This window comes from Rhineura floridana, chromosome 2 (assembly GCF_030035675.1).
Source record: "Rhineura floridana isolate rRhiFlo1 chromosome 2, rRhiFlo1.hap2, whole genome shotgun sequence".
NCBI classification, from domain to species: Eukaryota; Metazoa; Chordata; class Lepidosauria; order Squamata; family Rhineuridae; genus Rhineura; species Rhineura floridana.
In genome coordinates, this window is record NC_084481.1 from 223,897,720 (window position 1) to 223,914,640 (window position 16,921).

The window sequence follows — 16,921 nt, forward strand, 5'->3', positions numbered from 1 at the left end:
AGTTAAGACCTACCATTTCCTCCCATTAGCTGAAGGGCGCTTATACAGTGCTCCTCCTCCTCTTCAACTTCTTCTTCTTCCACATCTTCCTCATGGTTGTAAGATACAGGCCCAGTTTCTACACATTTGCTGTCTTTTCAACTGCTTGGGCCTCGGTTTCAGTATTCCCCCACGACCTTTTGATTAGCAAACTAGTCAAATGCGGACTACATGGAAATACTGTCAGGTGGATTCACAACTGGTTGGAAAACCGTACTCAAAGAGTGGTCATCAGTGGCTCTGCTTCGGACTGGAAGGAGGTCTCGAGTGGAGTGCCACAGGGTTCTGTCCTGGGGCCGATACTCTTCAACATTTTTATCAATGACTTAGATGACAGGGTGAAGGGAAGCCTTATGAAGTTTGTGGATGATACGAAACTGGGAGGGATAGCTAACACAATGGAAGACAGGAATAAAATCCACAGGAACCTGGATAGACTAGAAAATTGGGCTGAAATTAATAAAATGACATTCAATAAAGACAAATGCAGGATTCTGCATTTAGGCCACAAAAACAAAATGCATGGGTACAGGATGGGAAATACCCGGCTTAGCAGTAGTGCGTGTGAGAAGGACCTTGGAATTGTAGTGGATTGCAAGTTGAACATGACCCAGCAGTGTGATGCTGCAGCAAAAAAGGCAAATGCAGTTTTGGGCTGCATAAACAGAGCTATAGTTTCCAGGTCGAGGGAAGTAATAGTCCCACTATATTCTGCATTGGTCTGGCCTCATCTGGAATACTGCGTTCAGTTCTGGGCGCCTCATTTTAAGAAAGATATAGACAAGTTAGAGCGGGTCCAGAAGAGGGCGACGAGGATGTTAGCCGGTATGGAGAACAAGTCTTATGAGGAAAGGTTGAAGGAACTTGGCATGTTCAGTCTGGTGAAGAGAAGGCTGAGGGGTGACATGATTGCACTCTTTAAGTACCTGAAGGGCTGTCACATAGAGGAGGGTACAGATTTGTTCACTGCTGCCCCAGAGGGTAGGACTAGGTCTAATGGTTTTAAGTTGCAGAAGCACAGATTCAGATTGGACATTAGAAGGAACTTCTTGACAGTAAGGGCAGTTTGGCAATGGAACCGACTGCCTAGGGAGGTGGTGGGATCCCCTTCGCTGGATGTCTTCAAGCAGAGGCTGGACAGCTATCTGCGGGAGATGCTCTAGCTGTGGATTTCCTGCTGTGAGCAGGGGGTTGGACTCAATGGCCTACAAGGCCCCTTCCAATTCTATGATTCTATGATTCTATTTGGAAAGATTGCCTGCAAAAGATAAGAAAAGTACTAAAACCCTGATCCTTGGCCCCTCACCTTCCCCTTTTTATAGCATTCCCCAACTGAAAGAGAAAGAAACTAGCTTGGCACGTCCCCTGTGGTCACCCTATCAAAGCTCCAAGCTCAGAAGCTGATAGCGATTCTGAGATATGCTCCCATTCTCTGGGGGAAATTCAGAGTTGTGCAGATATTTCAAACAATGGCCAAAGACTGAATGAGGAATATGTTGAAGGCAGATATTAACATGCAAGAAGGCAAAATCAAACACTTAAAAAGGACAGGGATACTTCTGACTAAGCTATTTGGGGGAAATTTTCAGTATTTTCTCTCAGTACTACAAATCATGTACGCACAAAAGCAAACGTAGTGATGACATAACTCCTGATGAATTAGGTGACATTCAGCTGCAATTAGAAAAAGACTCGACACTTCATTGTACAATTTTGCATCATAGTGTTTGATTATTAGGAGAAAGGCCACGTCTCAGTGGTATATAGCATCTTGTCTGCATGCAGAAGGCCACAGGTTCAGTCCCTGGCATCTCTACTATAAGGGAAAGACCCATGCCTGAGATCTTGGGAAGCCACTGCCGCTGTCCCCCAAGTTGGTGAGGCTCAATTTAACATCGACACGAAATCAAGCCTTCAGTGTCATTGGTCCAGTTCTCTGGCACTTTGCCAACAGGGGTTCAACAGGTGCCTTCAGTTTTAACTTTTGAATGCCTGCTGAAAACCTCTCTGTTCTGCCAGGCTTATGCAGACAAGAAGATGTTCTTTTTGCAATAGTTGACCTCTGATTTTACTGTATTTGTAATGGTTCTTACAATACTTTTTTTCAACTTGTTGTAAACTGCTTTGATGTACTTAAATGAAGTTAAAATGGAAATGGACTGCCTTCAAGTCGATCCCGACTTATTGCGACCCTATGAATAGGGTTTTCACGGTAAGCAGTATTCAGAGGTGGTTTACCATTGCCTCCCTCTGAAGCTGAGAGGCAGTGACTGGCCCAAGGTCACCCAGTGAGCTTCATGGCTGTGTGGGGATTCAAACCCTGGTCGTAGTCCAGCACCTTAACCACTACACCACACTAGCTCTCAGTATGCAAATATATTTATTAAATAAATAAATTGGAGTAAGCAAAACAAGGCTAATTGGGACTCCTGGTCTAACTTCAAGTAAGGCAGTTTGATCTGCTTTACTGGTTTCAGTAATACTCCGAGAAACTGGCAGCCAGGCTGTCATCATTGAGGCAGCACACATTGCTCAACCGTATTTCTCTACCGGTTGGGAAGCTGATCTTCTGCATGCTGTAGTGGTGAGCAATGATCAACACCTCTCCAGGGAGAAGCAGTGAGATGTGGAAGTATTAATGGGATGTGGCAGTGAAAGAGAAACATGCAGGCAACATTTCTAAGTCAATCATGGAACTACATAGAAACATAGGAAACTGCCTCATACCAAGTGAGACCATTGACTCATTGGCTCAGCATTATCGATACTGATTGGCAGACATTCTCCGTGGTGTCTGACAGGGACTCTTTCCCAGACCTACTTGATGCCGTTGCGGAGTGAATCTGGGACCGTCTGCATGAAAAGCAGATGCTCTGCCACTGAGCTGTGGCCCTTCTTCACAAGACTCATCAAAACTATTCATGGTTTCTGAGGCTCCCATGAAGGGAAGAGCCAAAAAGACACATGCAGCTTCAAGAGGATATTACAAAGAGGCAGAGGTATTATTATCCCTTTGAAATAAGCAGGTAGGGAATATTTATCATTCTGTATAACAGCAGCATTTAAAAAGTAGCCTAAGATTTTAACAGGAGGTTGCACACATACACGTGTGCTGCTGTTTTCCCCCATCTTCACTCTGCTGCAAGATCTGAACAGGGTGGTTCATGACAGAGGATTCTTGGCATATTATATTCAGCTACACTCGGATAGACCAGCCCAGGAGCTGGTAGTGGAACTTTTAGCGAATAATTTTAAACAAATAGCAATCCCAGTCACCAATTCTGCCCTGGCAGACAAGAAGCTGCGGGCTAGCCATATTAAGAACTATGAAGTATAATCAGTTTTAAATTGGGTATAACTAGTCCTGCTGTTGTTTTATTTGTACTTGGATGTTTTATTTATTTTAACTTTTTTCTCTCTGTATTTTGCAAAGGTCTATGGCTATATGCAATAAAGTTCAAAGTAAAGACAGATGCTATTGGAGGTCGCTGATTCATAGGGTCGCCATAAGTTGTAATGACTGGAAGGCAAATAACAACAACAAGTAATGATGCTGTGGTGGGTGGGTTTTTCTTTTTTTGGGAGGGAGAATCTGTTCAATTAGAAGGAAGAAAACAATGTTGGAATATAAACAATAAAGTAAATGGGTGTATACATGCAACCTCTACTGCATGTGCTGTGCATTCACTGGGTCACAACCATGAAGGGTAAACCAAAATGTGACAATAGCTAACCGCAGTGTTAATAAAACAAACACAACCCAGGAACATCAGTGCTAACTAATTGGTGGCTGTTTCTCACTATGCCTTTGTACTCAGGGACAGAGCCCACACTACAAAACACACACTGTGCAGCATGTGTAGAGGAAACACTTGTAGAAATTACTGCGTATCCCTTTAAAATATACACTGAGCACCAAGCAGGAAAAGATCAGCCTCCACCTTGTGCCTGTCGCAAGATGGGATGCACACTGGTTTCTATATGTGGGTGACATTCATAACCGATACACTCTGTAATATATAGCTCAGCAATACTTTTATTAGAACTAACCAAAATATCACAAAATAGTGGCAAGCTTTTGCATTCTTCTCATCAGGCAAGATGTTGCACAAGGTGGGGAGGCACGGTGAAGGAGGAAAATTACCTTCCTCCAGTTGCATCTGCCCTGAATGTAGATTTCACTCTCCTTTATATAATATCTTATCTGATAAAGAGTCCTGAAGAACTCAAACACTAGCTACAGTTTTGTCACATTTTGACTGGTCCTAATACAAGAAAAGAGAATAATGCTGGGAAAAACAGAAGGGAGTAGAAAAAGAGGAAGGCCAAACAAGAGATGGATTGATTCCATAAAGAAACCCACAGACCTGAACTTACAAGATCTGAACAGGGTGGTTTATAACAGATGCTATTGGAAGTAGCTGATTCATAGGGTCACCATAAGTCGTAATCGACTTGAAGGCATATAACAATGACAAAAAATACAAATATTGCCCAACTGTGGATTTTGGAGGGTTTTTTCTAATGGACCAACACAGTGACTTTTGTGTGTTTTAAATAAGCTCTCTCTGTGTTTTATACTCACGTATCAAAAGAAGCGTCCCTAAGATAAGCATCTTTGGTCAGAGGTGCCACTAAAACGTTAGACTGCCTGACTGAAAAGGCTCTTCAAGACACTCTGTGCTCTTTTGCACTTTCCCTCCAGCATGTAAGAATGTAGGAATATAGGAAGCTGCCTTATCCTGAGACAGACCATTGGTCCATCTTGCTCAACACTGACCGACAGCAACTCTCTGGGATTTCAGGCAGGGTTTTTCTACCAGCCCTACCTGAGGATGCCAGGGATTGAACCTGGGACCCTCTGCATGCAAAGCAGATTGACCTATGGCCCTTCCCAAGTAATGGGAACTGAGCTAGACAGACAGCTGGTCAGGCCAGGGCCTTCTCAGCAGAGCCACTGAGGCTCTGAAATGCACTCCTAGTAAGTTCACTCTGCCTCTCCATCCGGTTATTCCCCCCCCCCCCCGTGTTAGGCAAAGGATGTGCTGGGGCCCACGGAGGGGATTGCCTTCCTTGAGTGGTTTGCGGGGCTCTTTCCTTCTGCTGTTTTTTATTTTCTATCCACTGCTGCTTAACTGATTAATTAGCTTTGGGGGATTTACTATTATATTATGTATTTGGAATTGTACCCAATGCAGTGCTAAGTGAAGGAAAGTCAGCACTGAGCTTGTTCTGATAGCGGATTGTCTTGCACAAGAGCTTCCAAAAGCAGACAGCTTGTCTTTGTACGGGCAATGTATAGAGGACAAGAAAGGGGGAGTTCTGCAACATTTCTAGTAGCGCACGCCCTTGCGCAACAGTTCTGCCAGTGGACCTGTTGCACTGTTATTCCTCTGTTGTGTGACATTGAGAAACAGACTTCTGCTACCACAAAGGCACTTGCACTAGCAAACTGACCACACTGGACACAACCCTTGATCTTTAATATCACTTAGCTGCCTTGTGGAGCACTTTAAGTCAAGATACACATCTACTACATATTTTGGAAAGTTGTTTGTCTGTTCACTATGCATTTGGACACCTCTTCAGATACCGCAACCACATTTTGCATGATGGTTCCTGAGATCAAGCAGCAGGTTTCCATTTATGTTTGGATACAGTTGGACACCATTTTGAATCAAGATGGAAGACTGAACCTTTCAAGACTGCACTGATATTTTTGGTTTCTTAGAATTCCCGGGCAACACCGGGTGCAAGGCTGCTAGTATTCTAATTTTAAAACATTACAAACATTTTCAAAGATAGTGAAGAAAAGTAGAAGCAGATAAATTATCTTGTTTAATGAGGTCCCAGCCATTTAGGGCTGAAACCAGAATTGCTTATGCAGACAACAAAACAGCAGTGCAGGAGCTGACCAGGTTATGACAGTACTGGGTTTCCAGTTATCCCATCCTGCCAACAGAAGGGCCGTGATCATCAAGGGCAGCTCCACATAATCTTAACAGTAATAGCTCAAGAGGGTAAGAGCCTTTCCCTTTCATGTTACCTCTACTCTTGCATTCCGGGACAATTATGCAACTCTAGTATATCACTGCAGGGAATTCAGGTATCAAAAGAAACAGGCATAGCAATAATAGTAGTAGTGGTAGCAGCATCCAAATTTATATTAATTGTGATGCCAGGAGTTTCCATCTGCCTTGAACGTTTTCACAGAAGAATGGCTAAATTTAAAAAGAGCTACAACTGAACCATTATTTTAAAAATTGCACAGCCCTAATTAAAGCGTGACCTTCTTCTAATTATCATGGCCATTTCCCGAACGTCTCCATTCTAAAAATGTGCAGGTTTTTCTAATGAGGATGGCATACAAAGTGGAAAAAATGTATTTCCCCTGACATGAGCGCATGCTGTTTTTGTAGAAAGAAGGGGAGAGGGGGATGAAATCAGCAGTTTTGATCATCTTAAATATTATTTATTTATTTTATTTATTTGATTCAATTTCTATACCGCCCATAGCAAGCTCTCTGGGAGGTACACATCAAGTAAAAACACAGCAAATACAATTTAAAACAACCTGGTCATCAGATTACAATTTAACTGTCTGTTAGAACATTAAAAATGTTAAAAAAATGTTAACATGTTAAAATGCCTGGGCAAAGAGGAAGGTTTTCACCTGGCGCCGAAAGGATAGTATTGTAGGCGCCAGGCGAACCTCGTCAGGAAGGGTGTTCCAAAGTTCGGGGGCCACCACCGAGAAGGCCCTCTTTCTTGTAATCGCCTTCCGGGCGTCTCTATAAGTAGGCACCCGGAGGAGGACCTTCGCTGTTGAGCACAGTATACGGGTAGGTTCATATCGGGAGAGACGTTTCGTCATGTATTGCGGGCCCGTGCCGTGTAAGGCTTTATAGGTTAAAACCAGCACTTTGAATCGGGCCCGGAAACATATAGGCAGCCAGTGCAAGCGGGCCAGAATCGGTGTTATGTGCTCCGACCGCTTGGTCCCAGTTATTAATCTGGCCGCTGCATTCTGCATGAGCTGCAGTTTCCGAACCGTCTTCAAGGGCAGCCCCAAGTATAGTGCATTGCAATAGTCCAATTTCGAGGTTACCAGAGCATGAACAACTGAAGTAAGATGTTCCCTGTCCAGATATGGGCGTAGCTGGGCCACCAGCCTAAGTTGGTAAAAAGCACTCCATGCCACCGAGGCCACCTGCGCCTCAAGTAAGAACATAAGAACATAAGAACATAAGAAGAGCCTGCTGGATCAGGCCAGTGGCCCATCTAGTCCAGCATCCTGTTCTCACAGTGGCCAACCAGGTGCCTGGGGGAAGCCCACAAGCAGGACCCGAGTGCAAGAACACTCTCCCCTCCTGAGGCTTCCGGCAACTGGTTTTCAGAAGCATGCTGCCTCTGACTAGGGTGGCAGAGCACAGCCATCATGGCTAGTAGCCATTGATAGCCCTGTCCTCCATGAATTTGTCTAATCTTCTTTTAAAGCCATCCAAGCTGGTGGCCATTACTGCATCTTGTGGGAGCAAATTCCATAGTTTAACTATGCGCTGAGTAAAGAAGTACTTCCTTTTGTCTGTCCTGAATCTTCCAACATTCAGCTTCTTTGAATGTCCACGAGTTCTAGTATTATGAGAGAGGGAGAAGAACTTTTCTCTATCCACTTTCTCAATGCCATGCATAATTTTATACACTTCTATCATGTCTCCTCTGACCCGCCTTTTCTCTAAACTAAAAAGCCCCAAATGCTGCAACCTTTCCTCGTAAGGGAGTCGCTCCATCCCCTTGATCATTCTGGTTGCCCTCTTCTGAACCTTTTCCAACTCTATAATATCCTTTTTGAGATGAGGCGACCAGAACTGTACACAGTATTCCAAATGCGGCCGCACCATAGATTTATACAACGGCATGATGATATCGGCTGTTTTATTTTCAATACCTTTCCTAATTATTGCTAGCATGGAATTTGCCTTTTTCACAGCTGCCGCACACTGGGTCGACATTTTCATCGTGCTGTCCACTACAACCCCGAGGTCTCTCTCCTGGTCGGTCACTGCCAGTTCAGACCCCATGAGCGTATATGTGAAATTAAGATTTTTTGCTCCAATATGCATAATTTTACACTTGTTTATATTGAATTGCATTTGCCATTTTTCCGCCCATTCACTCAGTTTGGAGAGGACTTTTTGGAGCTCTTCGCAATCCCTTTTTGTTTTAACAACCCTGAACAATTTAGTGTCGTCAGCAAACTTGGCCACTTCACTGCTCACTCCTAATTCTAGGTCATTAATGAACAAGTTGAAAAGTACAGGTCCCAATACCGATCCTTGAGGGACTCCACTTTCTACAGCCCTCCATTGGGAGAACTGTCCGTTTATTCCTACTCTCTGCTTTCTGCTTCTTAACCAATTTCTTATCCACAAGAGGACCACTCCTCTTATTCCATGACTGCTAAGCTTCCTCAGAAGCCTTTGGTGAGATACCTTGTCAAACGCTTTTTGAAAGTCTAAGTACACTATGTCCACTGGATCACCTCTATCTATATGCTTGTTGACACTCTCAAAGAATTCTAATAGGTTACTGAGACAGGACTTTCCCTTGCAGAAACCATGCTGGCTCTGCTTCAGCAAGGCTTGTTCTTCTATGTGCTTAGTCAATCTAGCTTTAATAATACTTTCTACCAGTTTTCCAGGGACAGAAGTTAAGCTAACTGGCCTGTAATTTCCGGGATCCCCTCTGGATCCCTTTTTGAAGATTGGCGTTACATTTGCCACTTTCCAGTCCTCAGGCATGGAGGAGGACCCAAGGGACAAGTTACATATTTTAGTTAGCAGATCAGCAATTTCACCTTTGAGTTCTTTGAGAACTCTCGGGTGGATGCCATCCGGGCCCGGTGATTTGTCAGTTTTTATATTGTCCATTAAGCTTAGAACTTCCTCTCTCGTTACCACTATTTGTCTCAGTTCCTCAGAATCCCTTCCTGCAAATGTTAGTTCAGGTTCAGGGATCTGCCCTATATCTTCCACTGTGAAGACAGATGCAAAGAATTCATTTAGCTTCTCTGCAATCTCCTTATCGTTCTTTAGTACACCTTTGACTCCCTTATCATCCAAGGGTCCAATCGTCTCCCTAGATGGTCTGCTTTGAATGTATTTATAGAATTTGTTGTTGTTGGTTTTTATGTTCTTAGCAATGTGCTCCTCAAATTCTTTTTTAGCATCCCTTATTGTCTTCTTGCATTTCTTTTGCCAGAGTTTGTGTTCTTTTTTATTTTCTTCATTCGGACAAGACTTCCATTTTTTGAAGGAAGACTTTTTGCCTCTAAGAGCTTCCTTGACTTTGCTCGTTAACCATGCTGGCATCTTCTTGGCCCTGGCGGTACCTTTTCTGATCTGCGGTATGCACTCCAGTTGAGCTTCTAATATAGTGTTTTTAAACAACTTCCAAGCATTTTCGAGTGATGTGACCCTCTGGACTTTGTTTTTCAGCTTTCTTTTTACCAATCCCCTCATTTTTGTGAAGTTTCCTCTTTTGAAGTCAAATGTGACCGTGTTGGAGTTTCTTGGCAATTGGCCAGTTACATGTATGTTTAATTTAATAGCACTGTGGTCACTGCTCCCAATCGGTTCAACAACACTTACATCTCGCACCAGGTCCCGGTCCCCACTGAGGATTAAGTCCAGGGTTGCCGTCCCTCTGGTCGGTTCCATGACCAACTGGTCTAGGGAATAGTCATTTAGAATATCTAGAAACTTTGCTTCTTTGTCATGACTGGAACACATATGCGGCCAGTCTATGTCCGGGTAGTTGAAGTCACCCATTACTACCACATTTCCTAGTTTGGATGCTTCCTCAATTTCATATCTCATCTCAAGGTCTCCCTGAGCATTTTGATCAGGGGGATGATAGATCGTTCCCAGTATTAAGTCCCTCCTGGGGCACGGATGGGTGACAAGGATGGGTCCAAAAGGACTCCCAAGCTGCGCACCTGCTCCTTCAGGGGGAGTGTAACCTCCTATAAAGCCCTTAATGGCATCGGACCACAATACCTGGTGGAACGCCTCTCCCGCTATGTACCTACCCGTTCGCTACGCTCGACATCGAAGGCCCTTCTCCGGGTCCCAACTCATAGGGAGGCCCGGAGAGCAATAACTAGATCTAGGGCCTTCTCAGTGGTGGCCCCCGAATTATGGAACGCCCTCCCTGATGAGATACGCCTGGCGCCTTCTTTGTTATCTTTTCGGCGCCAGGTAAAGACCTACCTCTTTGCCCAGGCATTTTAATCTTAATTTTAATTTTAGATCTAATTGTAATTGTAATTTTATTTTAATCTTTGTCTTAATCTTGCTTGTAAAATGTTTTTATAGTTGTATTGTACCCACACTCGCCTGTATTTTAATGTGGTTTTATCCTGTTGTACACCGCCCTGAGAGCTTGTCGCTAAAGGGCGGTCTAAAAGTGCAATAAATAATAATAATAATAATAATCCAGAACAGGTCGAACATCCATCATCTGGTCAGGGGATCCATTCACTAACAGCATCTCAGTCTTGTCTGGATTGAGCTTCAATTTGCTCACTCTCATCCAGTCCATTATCGCGGCCAAGCACCGGTTTAGCACCTTGACGTCCTCACCTGAAGAAGATGAAAAGGAGAAGTAGAGCTGCGTATCATCAGCGTACTGATGCAAACCCACTCCAAAACTCCTGATGACAGCACCCAGCAGGTTCATATAGATGTTAAACAGCATGGGGGACAGAACTGATCCCTGTGGGACTCCATATTGGAGCACCCAGGGCGTCGAGTAGTGCTCCCCAAGCACTACTTTCTGGAGACGACCTGCTACATAGGAGCGGAACCACCGCCAAGCAGTACCTCCAACTCCCAGATCCGCAAGCCTCTCCAGAAGGATACCATGGTCGATGGTATCAAAAGCCGCTGAGAGATCAAGGAGAATCAACAGGGTTACACTCCCTCCGTCTTTCTCCCGACAAAGGTCATCATACAGGGCGACCAAGGCCGTCTCCATGCCAAAACCGGGCCGGAAACCCGATTGAAATGGATCCAGATAATCGGTCTCATCCAAGAGAGCCTGGAGCTGGGATGCAACCACCCTTTCCAGAACCTTGCCCAGGAATGGCACATTTGCTATCGGCCTGTAGTTATTCAAATTTTCAGGGTCCAGGGAAGATTTCTTCAAAAGTGGTCTCACCACCGCCGCCTTAAGACAGTTCGGGACCACCCCCTCACATAGAGAGGCATTAATCACTTCCCTGGCCCAGCCGGCAGTGCCATCCCTGCTAGCTTTTATTAGCCAAGAGGGGCAAGGATCTAATACAGAGGTGGTTGCACGCACCTGTCCAAGCACCTTGTCCACGTCCTCAAGCTGCACCGATTGAAACTCATCCAACAAAACATGACCAGACTGTGCTCTGGAGACCTCATTTGGTTCAATTGCTGTAACATTAGAGTCTAAGTCCTGACGGATACAAGAGATTTTATTCTGGAAGTGCTCGGCAAATTCATCGCAGCGTGCTTTAGAAGGTTCAATCACGTCCTTAGGGGCAGAGTGTAAAAGCCCCTTGACAGTTTGAAAAAGCTCCGCCGGACGGGAGATAGAAGATTGAATAGAGGCAGTGATGTGTTGTTTCTTTGCTGCCTGCACTGCCCCAAAATACGTCTTATTATAGGCACTCACCAGTGCAGAGTTGCATTCGTCAGGAGTCCGCCTCCATCTGCACTCAAGCCGTCTCCTATATTGTTTCATCGCCCTCAGCTCCGGAGTATACCATGGAGCTGTATGAGCTCTACAAAGGAGAGGGCGCGCAGGAGCGATCATGTCAGCTGCCCGGGTCATTTCCGCATTCCACAGATCGACCAGGGTGTCGACATGAGCGCCAGCCTTATCAGCCGGAAAACTCCCCAGAGCTTTTTGAAAACCATCAGGATCCAGCAGCCTCTGGGGGCGGACCATCTTAATAGGTCCCCCACCCTTGCAGAGGGGGAAAGTTGTCGCGAGTCTAAACCTCAACAAGTAGTGATCTGTCCATGACAAAGGACCTGATGTAAGGCTCCCTATATACAGATCACTATCATCATGTCCCGTAGCAAAAATCAGGTCCAGAGTGTGTCCTGCCACATGGGTTGGGCCGCTGGTATATTGGGACAGCCCCATGGTCATCATGGAAACCATGAATTCCTGAGCTGCCCCAGATAAGATGGTCTCGGCATGAATGTTGACATCACCCAGTACCAATAGTCTAGGGGATCTCAACAAAACCTCCGAGACCACCTCCGTCAGCTCAGTCAGGGAGTCTGTTAGGCAGCGGGGTGGGCGGTACACTAACAGAATCCCTAATCTGTCCCTCTGGCTCAACTCAAGATGCAGACACTCAAGGCCAGTAGTTACATGGACATGGTGCTTGAAGATGGAGATAGAATTCCTGTAGACCACAGCAACCCCCCCTCCCCGGCCCTCAGATCTACCGTGATGCTGTACTGAGTATCCCGGTGGGCACAGCTGAGAGAGACCAACTCCTCCCTGCTCACCCACCCAGGTCTCAGTTATGCATGCCAGATTGGCTGCCTCATCCACAATTAAATCATGGATGAGGGCGGTCTTATTATGTACCAATCTGGCATTAAAAAGCAGCATCCGGAGATCAGAGAGCTAGCTGATAGGGCGTCCCGCATACCTGTGGATGTGTGGAAGACCGGAACACGGCACAGCCATCAATTGCCTGGGCCGCGTCCCCCTCACCTGGCCTGTCTTCCACACAACATGATATCTCCCTCTACCCGTCACTACGCCTATTGGGGCCCCCACAAATTCTTCCTGACTGTGATTCCTCTTTCCCAGGCACATAATATAAAAACATCACCACACACACTTACAACATACACCATATATTAAACACACACTCACCACATACACACCCACAATCCAACAGACAAAGACAACCAAAAAACCCAATCCACAACTAGCAGAGCCCTTGGTGATGGAAAGCTCGTAAGTCCAAGTCCACACCAGCCAGAACGCCATTGGAAATGTTGTTTCAGGCAGGGAGACAGGCTACGCCCAGTCTCTGGCCGCTCTCCACACTCTCTCACACCGCCACCGGGTTGCTCCTTTGCGGTGCTCTCTCGCCGCCGCCGGGTCGTTCCTCCGCGGCGCTCTCTCGCCGCTGTCGGGCCGGGATGGAGGCAGGCCGCACCCAATGCTCCCAATGATCTCTCCAGCCCGGTCGTCCTCGCCGCCGCTGGACTGCTCCTTCGCAGCGCTTTCTCGCCGCTGCCAGGCCGGGAAGGGAACAGGCCATGCCCAAGTTCAAGCTCCGGCCGCTTCCACGGCCCTTCCCAGCCAGCGTCAGTCCGGTACTTCCCACGGCGTCCTCGGAGTCAATCGTCCCCGCCGCTGCCAGGCTGCCGCCGGGCCACCTTCTCACTCTCCAGCCAGCGCCGGGCCAACACCCCCCAACAACTCCTCCGGGCCTCCTCCGGGCACTCCCCACGGCTACACCGCGATGCTCTTCACCACCTCGTCACCCGGCATCTGCGTCACAAGGTAGGGAGGCAGACTTGTAAAAGGGGGGGTGAGGACTATTCCTCTCTGTACACATGTGGGCCCCCAAATAGATGTTAAAGATGTTAAGAATGTTTGTCTTACGGAGCTCCGTCCACAGCGTCTGAAGCTGCTGCCGCCATCTTGGCATCTTCCAAAGTTCTTTCAAAGTTCTCCAGTCCTGCTTGCAGTCCTGCTCAGGACTCAGGTCCTGCTGTGGGCTTCCCATTGGAGCATCCAGACGGCCACTGTCAGAAAAGGATGCAGGACTAGATGGGCCATTGGCCGGATCCAGCAGGGCTCTTCTTATGAACTTATGTACTGAAATCCTCTTTTAGCAAAACTTCCTGAATCAGTTTCCGACCCGAACTAAAGAGTGGCTTTCAAAGTTCATATGAAGGATGTGTGTGTTTTGCCCTGCTTCAGAGACTGTAAAAACATGTTGAGCCATCGATCAAATCAGCTAGCAAATTTTTGAAATGGCGCAAGAGTTCTCAGATTTATACTTTTGGGGGAGCAGGATGTATGGCAGACAATTTGCAAACATGCATTTAAGATTGATATATATTAGCTTGTTCTCTCAATTTCAGGCAGTAGTTACGGGTGGGGGAGGGGAGAGAAGAAGAGGCATCTTGTTTTCATTCAGGGATGTTTTTGGCTGAAGCCCTGCCCAGTGAAGGATCGTATAGCTGGAAGGAACCAAAGGTCATCCAGTACCAAACTCACAGAGCTCCCACAGGACAGTCTATGTGCAATCTAGACCAGAGCATGAACCAAGCGGAGAATAGCTGGATGAAAGACAAGCACTTACAGAACAAATGTTTAGGGCACAATCCAAGTGCTATTTATGCCAGGGAGGGGAGGTGGATATGGTAGACACCCGGCTGAGTTGACAGGGCCCCGGCTCTGCTGGGCTCATCCTGGGGCACCTGTGGCGAACCCAGGATCTCCCGGCTCAACTGGGGGTCTGCTGGGGAAGCCCAGCCTGGCGGAAGGGGAGCCGGCAGAAGCCAGCGTAAGGCCTGAAAGGAGCATTTGTGGGGGGGGTGTTGGAGGAGGGGCTGGGGGGAATTAGGCAACATCCAACTCATGTTGGGAGTGCTCCTGCAAGTCTCGATGCAGGCCAAAGTTATGCTGGGGAAAAGGTCAGTCTAAGAAAATACAGCTTACTTCCCAGGAGGGGTATATGTGAGAGGCGGCTTTTACTTTCCGGTCCCCACACACAGCTCCCAGAGGAGCTGGCGCTGAGATGGCCCCACGGCTTCCTAATGGCAACCGGATGCTGCAGACCTTCCCACTGGCTCCTCTTCTGCTGGCACCCCTTCTGCCAGCTTTCCCTGAGTTGGATTGCTCTATGTACTCCATTTGTTTACTAAATTTCGATCCAGCCCTTCCTCCCAAAGCAGCCTGAAAAGACTCAAAGCAAGAAGCTGAGACACAACAAGGCAAGCACTTGGCCAATGGAAAAATTCATTCATGGTTCCAAATATAGATCCTGAGCCTGGCCATCTGCCAAGCCCCCCCCCCAAAGAAATCTTAGTGTGCTCCTGTTTTACAGATTCCAGAATTTCCCCATCTAGGGGGGAAAACCCCCAGAACATATCATGTCAATCACTCTTCAGGTAATCAATGGCTGTCGTGCTTGCCCATGATGTTGGGAGGAATTTCCACAACAAAGTACTTTCAGAAAGTAAAGCAACACCTAGGACTTTACAGCAGAGCCAGGGAACATTTGGCCCTCCAGATGTTGCTGGACTACAATGCCCATCACCCCTGGCCATCCGCCATGCTTATTGGGGCTGATGGGAAATGTAGTTCAGCAACATCTGGAGGGCCAAAGGTTCTCCAGCCCTGCTCTTTGGCCTCCTTAGCACAAATGTGAATCTGAGTCTGCTGGGACGAAGCAAGAGGGGAAAATCTCATATGACCTTCCAGGTACTGGAATTTAAAAAGTGCTGAAACAAAATACTGTACCTCTTCTGTCGCAGGCTTTTTTGCTAGCTGTGTCAAAATCAAGGGTCTTAACCTGAATGCAAGAAGAATTCAAGATGTTAGACCCTGTATGTAAAACTGAAATAAAAAAACCTTGATCCAGTCTATCCAGAAAATGTTAAACAACCAGTTGAGTTGGCAGCCTTAGGCATCGTCTTGCTGCAAAATGAAAAACAAAGAACACAGAGCCAATGGAAAGTGTCTGACAAGAGTTATAGTTACAAGAATAAAGATCAGGCAGCAACCTCTCAATAACAAACTACCACCTAACAATGTATCCACAGCAGGTCACCTTTCGCCAACAACAATAAAAACCTTCAAGGATCATCATCATCCTGCATAACTCTCCTGATCTTATTTATTCATTCGTAAAATCTGTAGATTGCTCTTCAGTGAAAAAATACTCTTAAGAGCGGCATTACAATCAATAAAACATATTAAAACATTAACAACATAAATCACAAGATTAAAACAGCAGAAGTAGACTAAAATATAGTGGCTGGACACACACTGGCCCAGTTCAGACTGTTCCATGGTTTATGAAGTGAGCAGTGAGGGTGAGCGCTCCTCCCTCGCCCTGCTCCCCCTCTTCTGTGATGGGAAGATCTTGACAGGTATTCAGTTTGGAGGAACTCTGGCTGAATACAAGCTGAGCCTTCCCTTGCCTGGTGAGAACTCAAGCGACTTGAGCAGCACAGTGCAGGAAGAAAAACCAGGGAATGCTCAGTGCTCTTCATCCCCACCCTGTTCTGTTGTTGCTGCTATTGCTTAAATCAGCATTTGCCAACCTACTGCTGGCTGAGGCTGATGGGAATTGTGGTTCAAAACATATAGAGGGCACCAGCTGGCAAAGTCTGGCTTAACTAGATCTCCTCCCCCCCCCCTTTATATGTGAGCAGGATATGAGCCATCAACCCTGGTCATCACTGTCAGGGCTAGTTTGGTCCTCCGAACACTAAGAGCGTCTGGAGCTTTGTGCCAAGCATGCACACTATGTGTCAAATATGGATTCGTTTCTGCCTCAATGTGTGGAATGGCCCTTTTTGCAGCGCTGGGTCTGTTTTCATGCTGCCATTCAACAACCACTTCTACGCTGCATGTAACATTACATGCAGACAAGAGAAAAACCAAACTAAACTAAAAGCGATGCAGAAAAGCACAAATGAGAAACAACATATTAACGTTTACATTTTGAAAGGGGGTGGCGGGAAGAGACAATACATTTAGAAAAGGTTCTCCACCTCCCCACATCTTTTCCTGCTTTGTCTTTTCCTTATTAAGCATTTAATTATTAATGTGAGTTCTGTCCCACTTTTCAGTC

The 16,921-nt window shown here is 46.3% G+C and overlaps 1 protein-coding gene across 5 annotated transcripts in view; it reads right to left on the reverse strand.

Annotated features, from left to right (window-relative positions):
* The window catches only part of BRF1 (BRF1 RNA polymerase III transcription initiation factor subunit), a 298,365-nt gene that overhangs the window by 13,730 nt on the left and 267,714 nt on the right, over nt 1–16,921 (reverse strand). For 3 of the 5 annotated variants that reach the window (XM_061612349.1, XM_061612347.1, XM_061612350.1), the window contains one exon: nt 15,583–15,634. In XM_061612349.1, coding sequence (XP_061468333.1) covers nt 15,583–15,634 — 52 coding nt within the window. Of the gene's footprint in view, nt 1–13; nt 163–1,281; nt 1,298–10,641; nt 10,683–15,582; nt 15,635–16,921 lie in introns of those variants that run through there. The other 2 variants (XR_009760784.1, XM_061612348.1) reach the window with 2 other exon arrangements.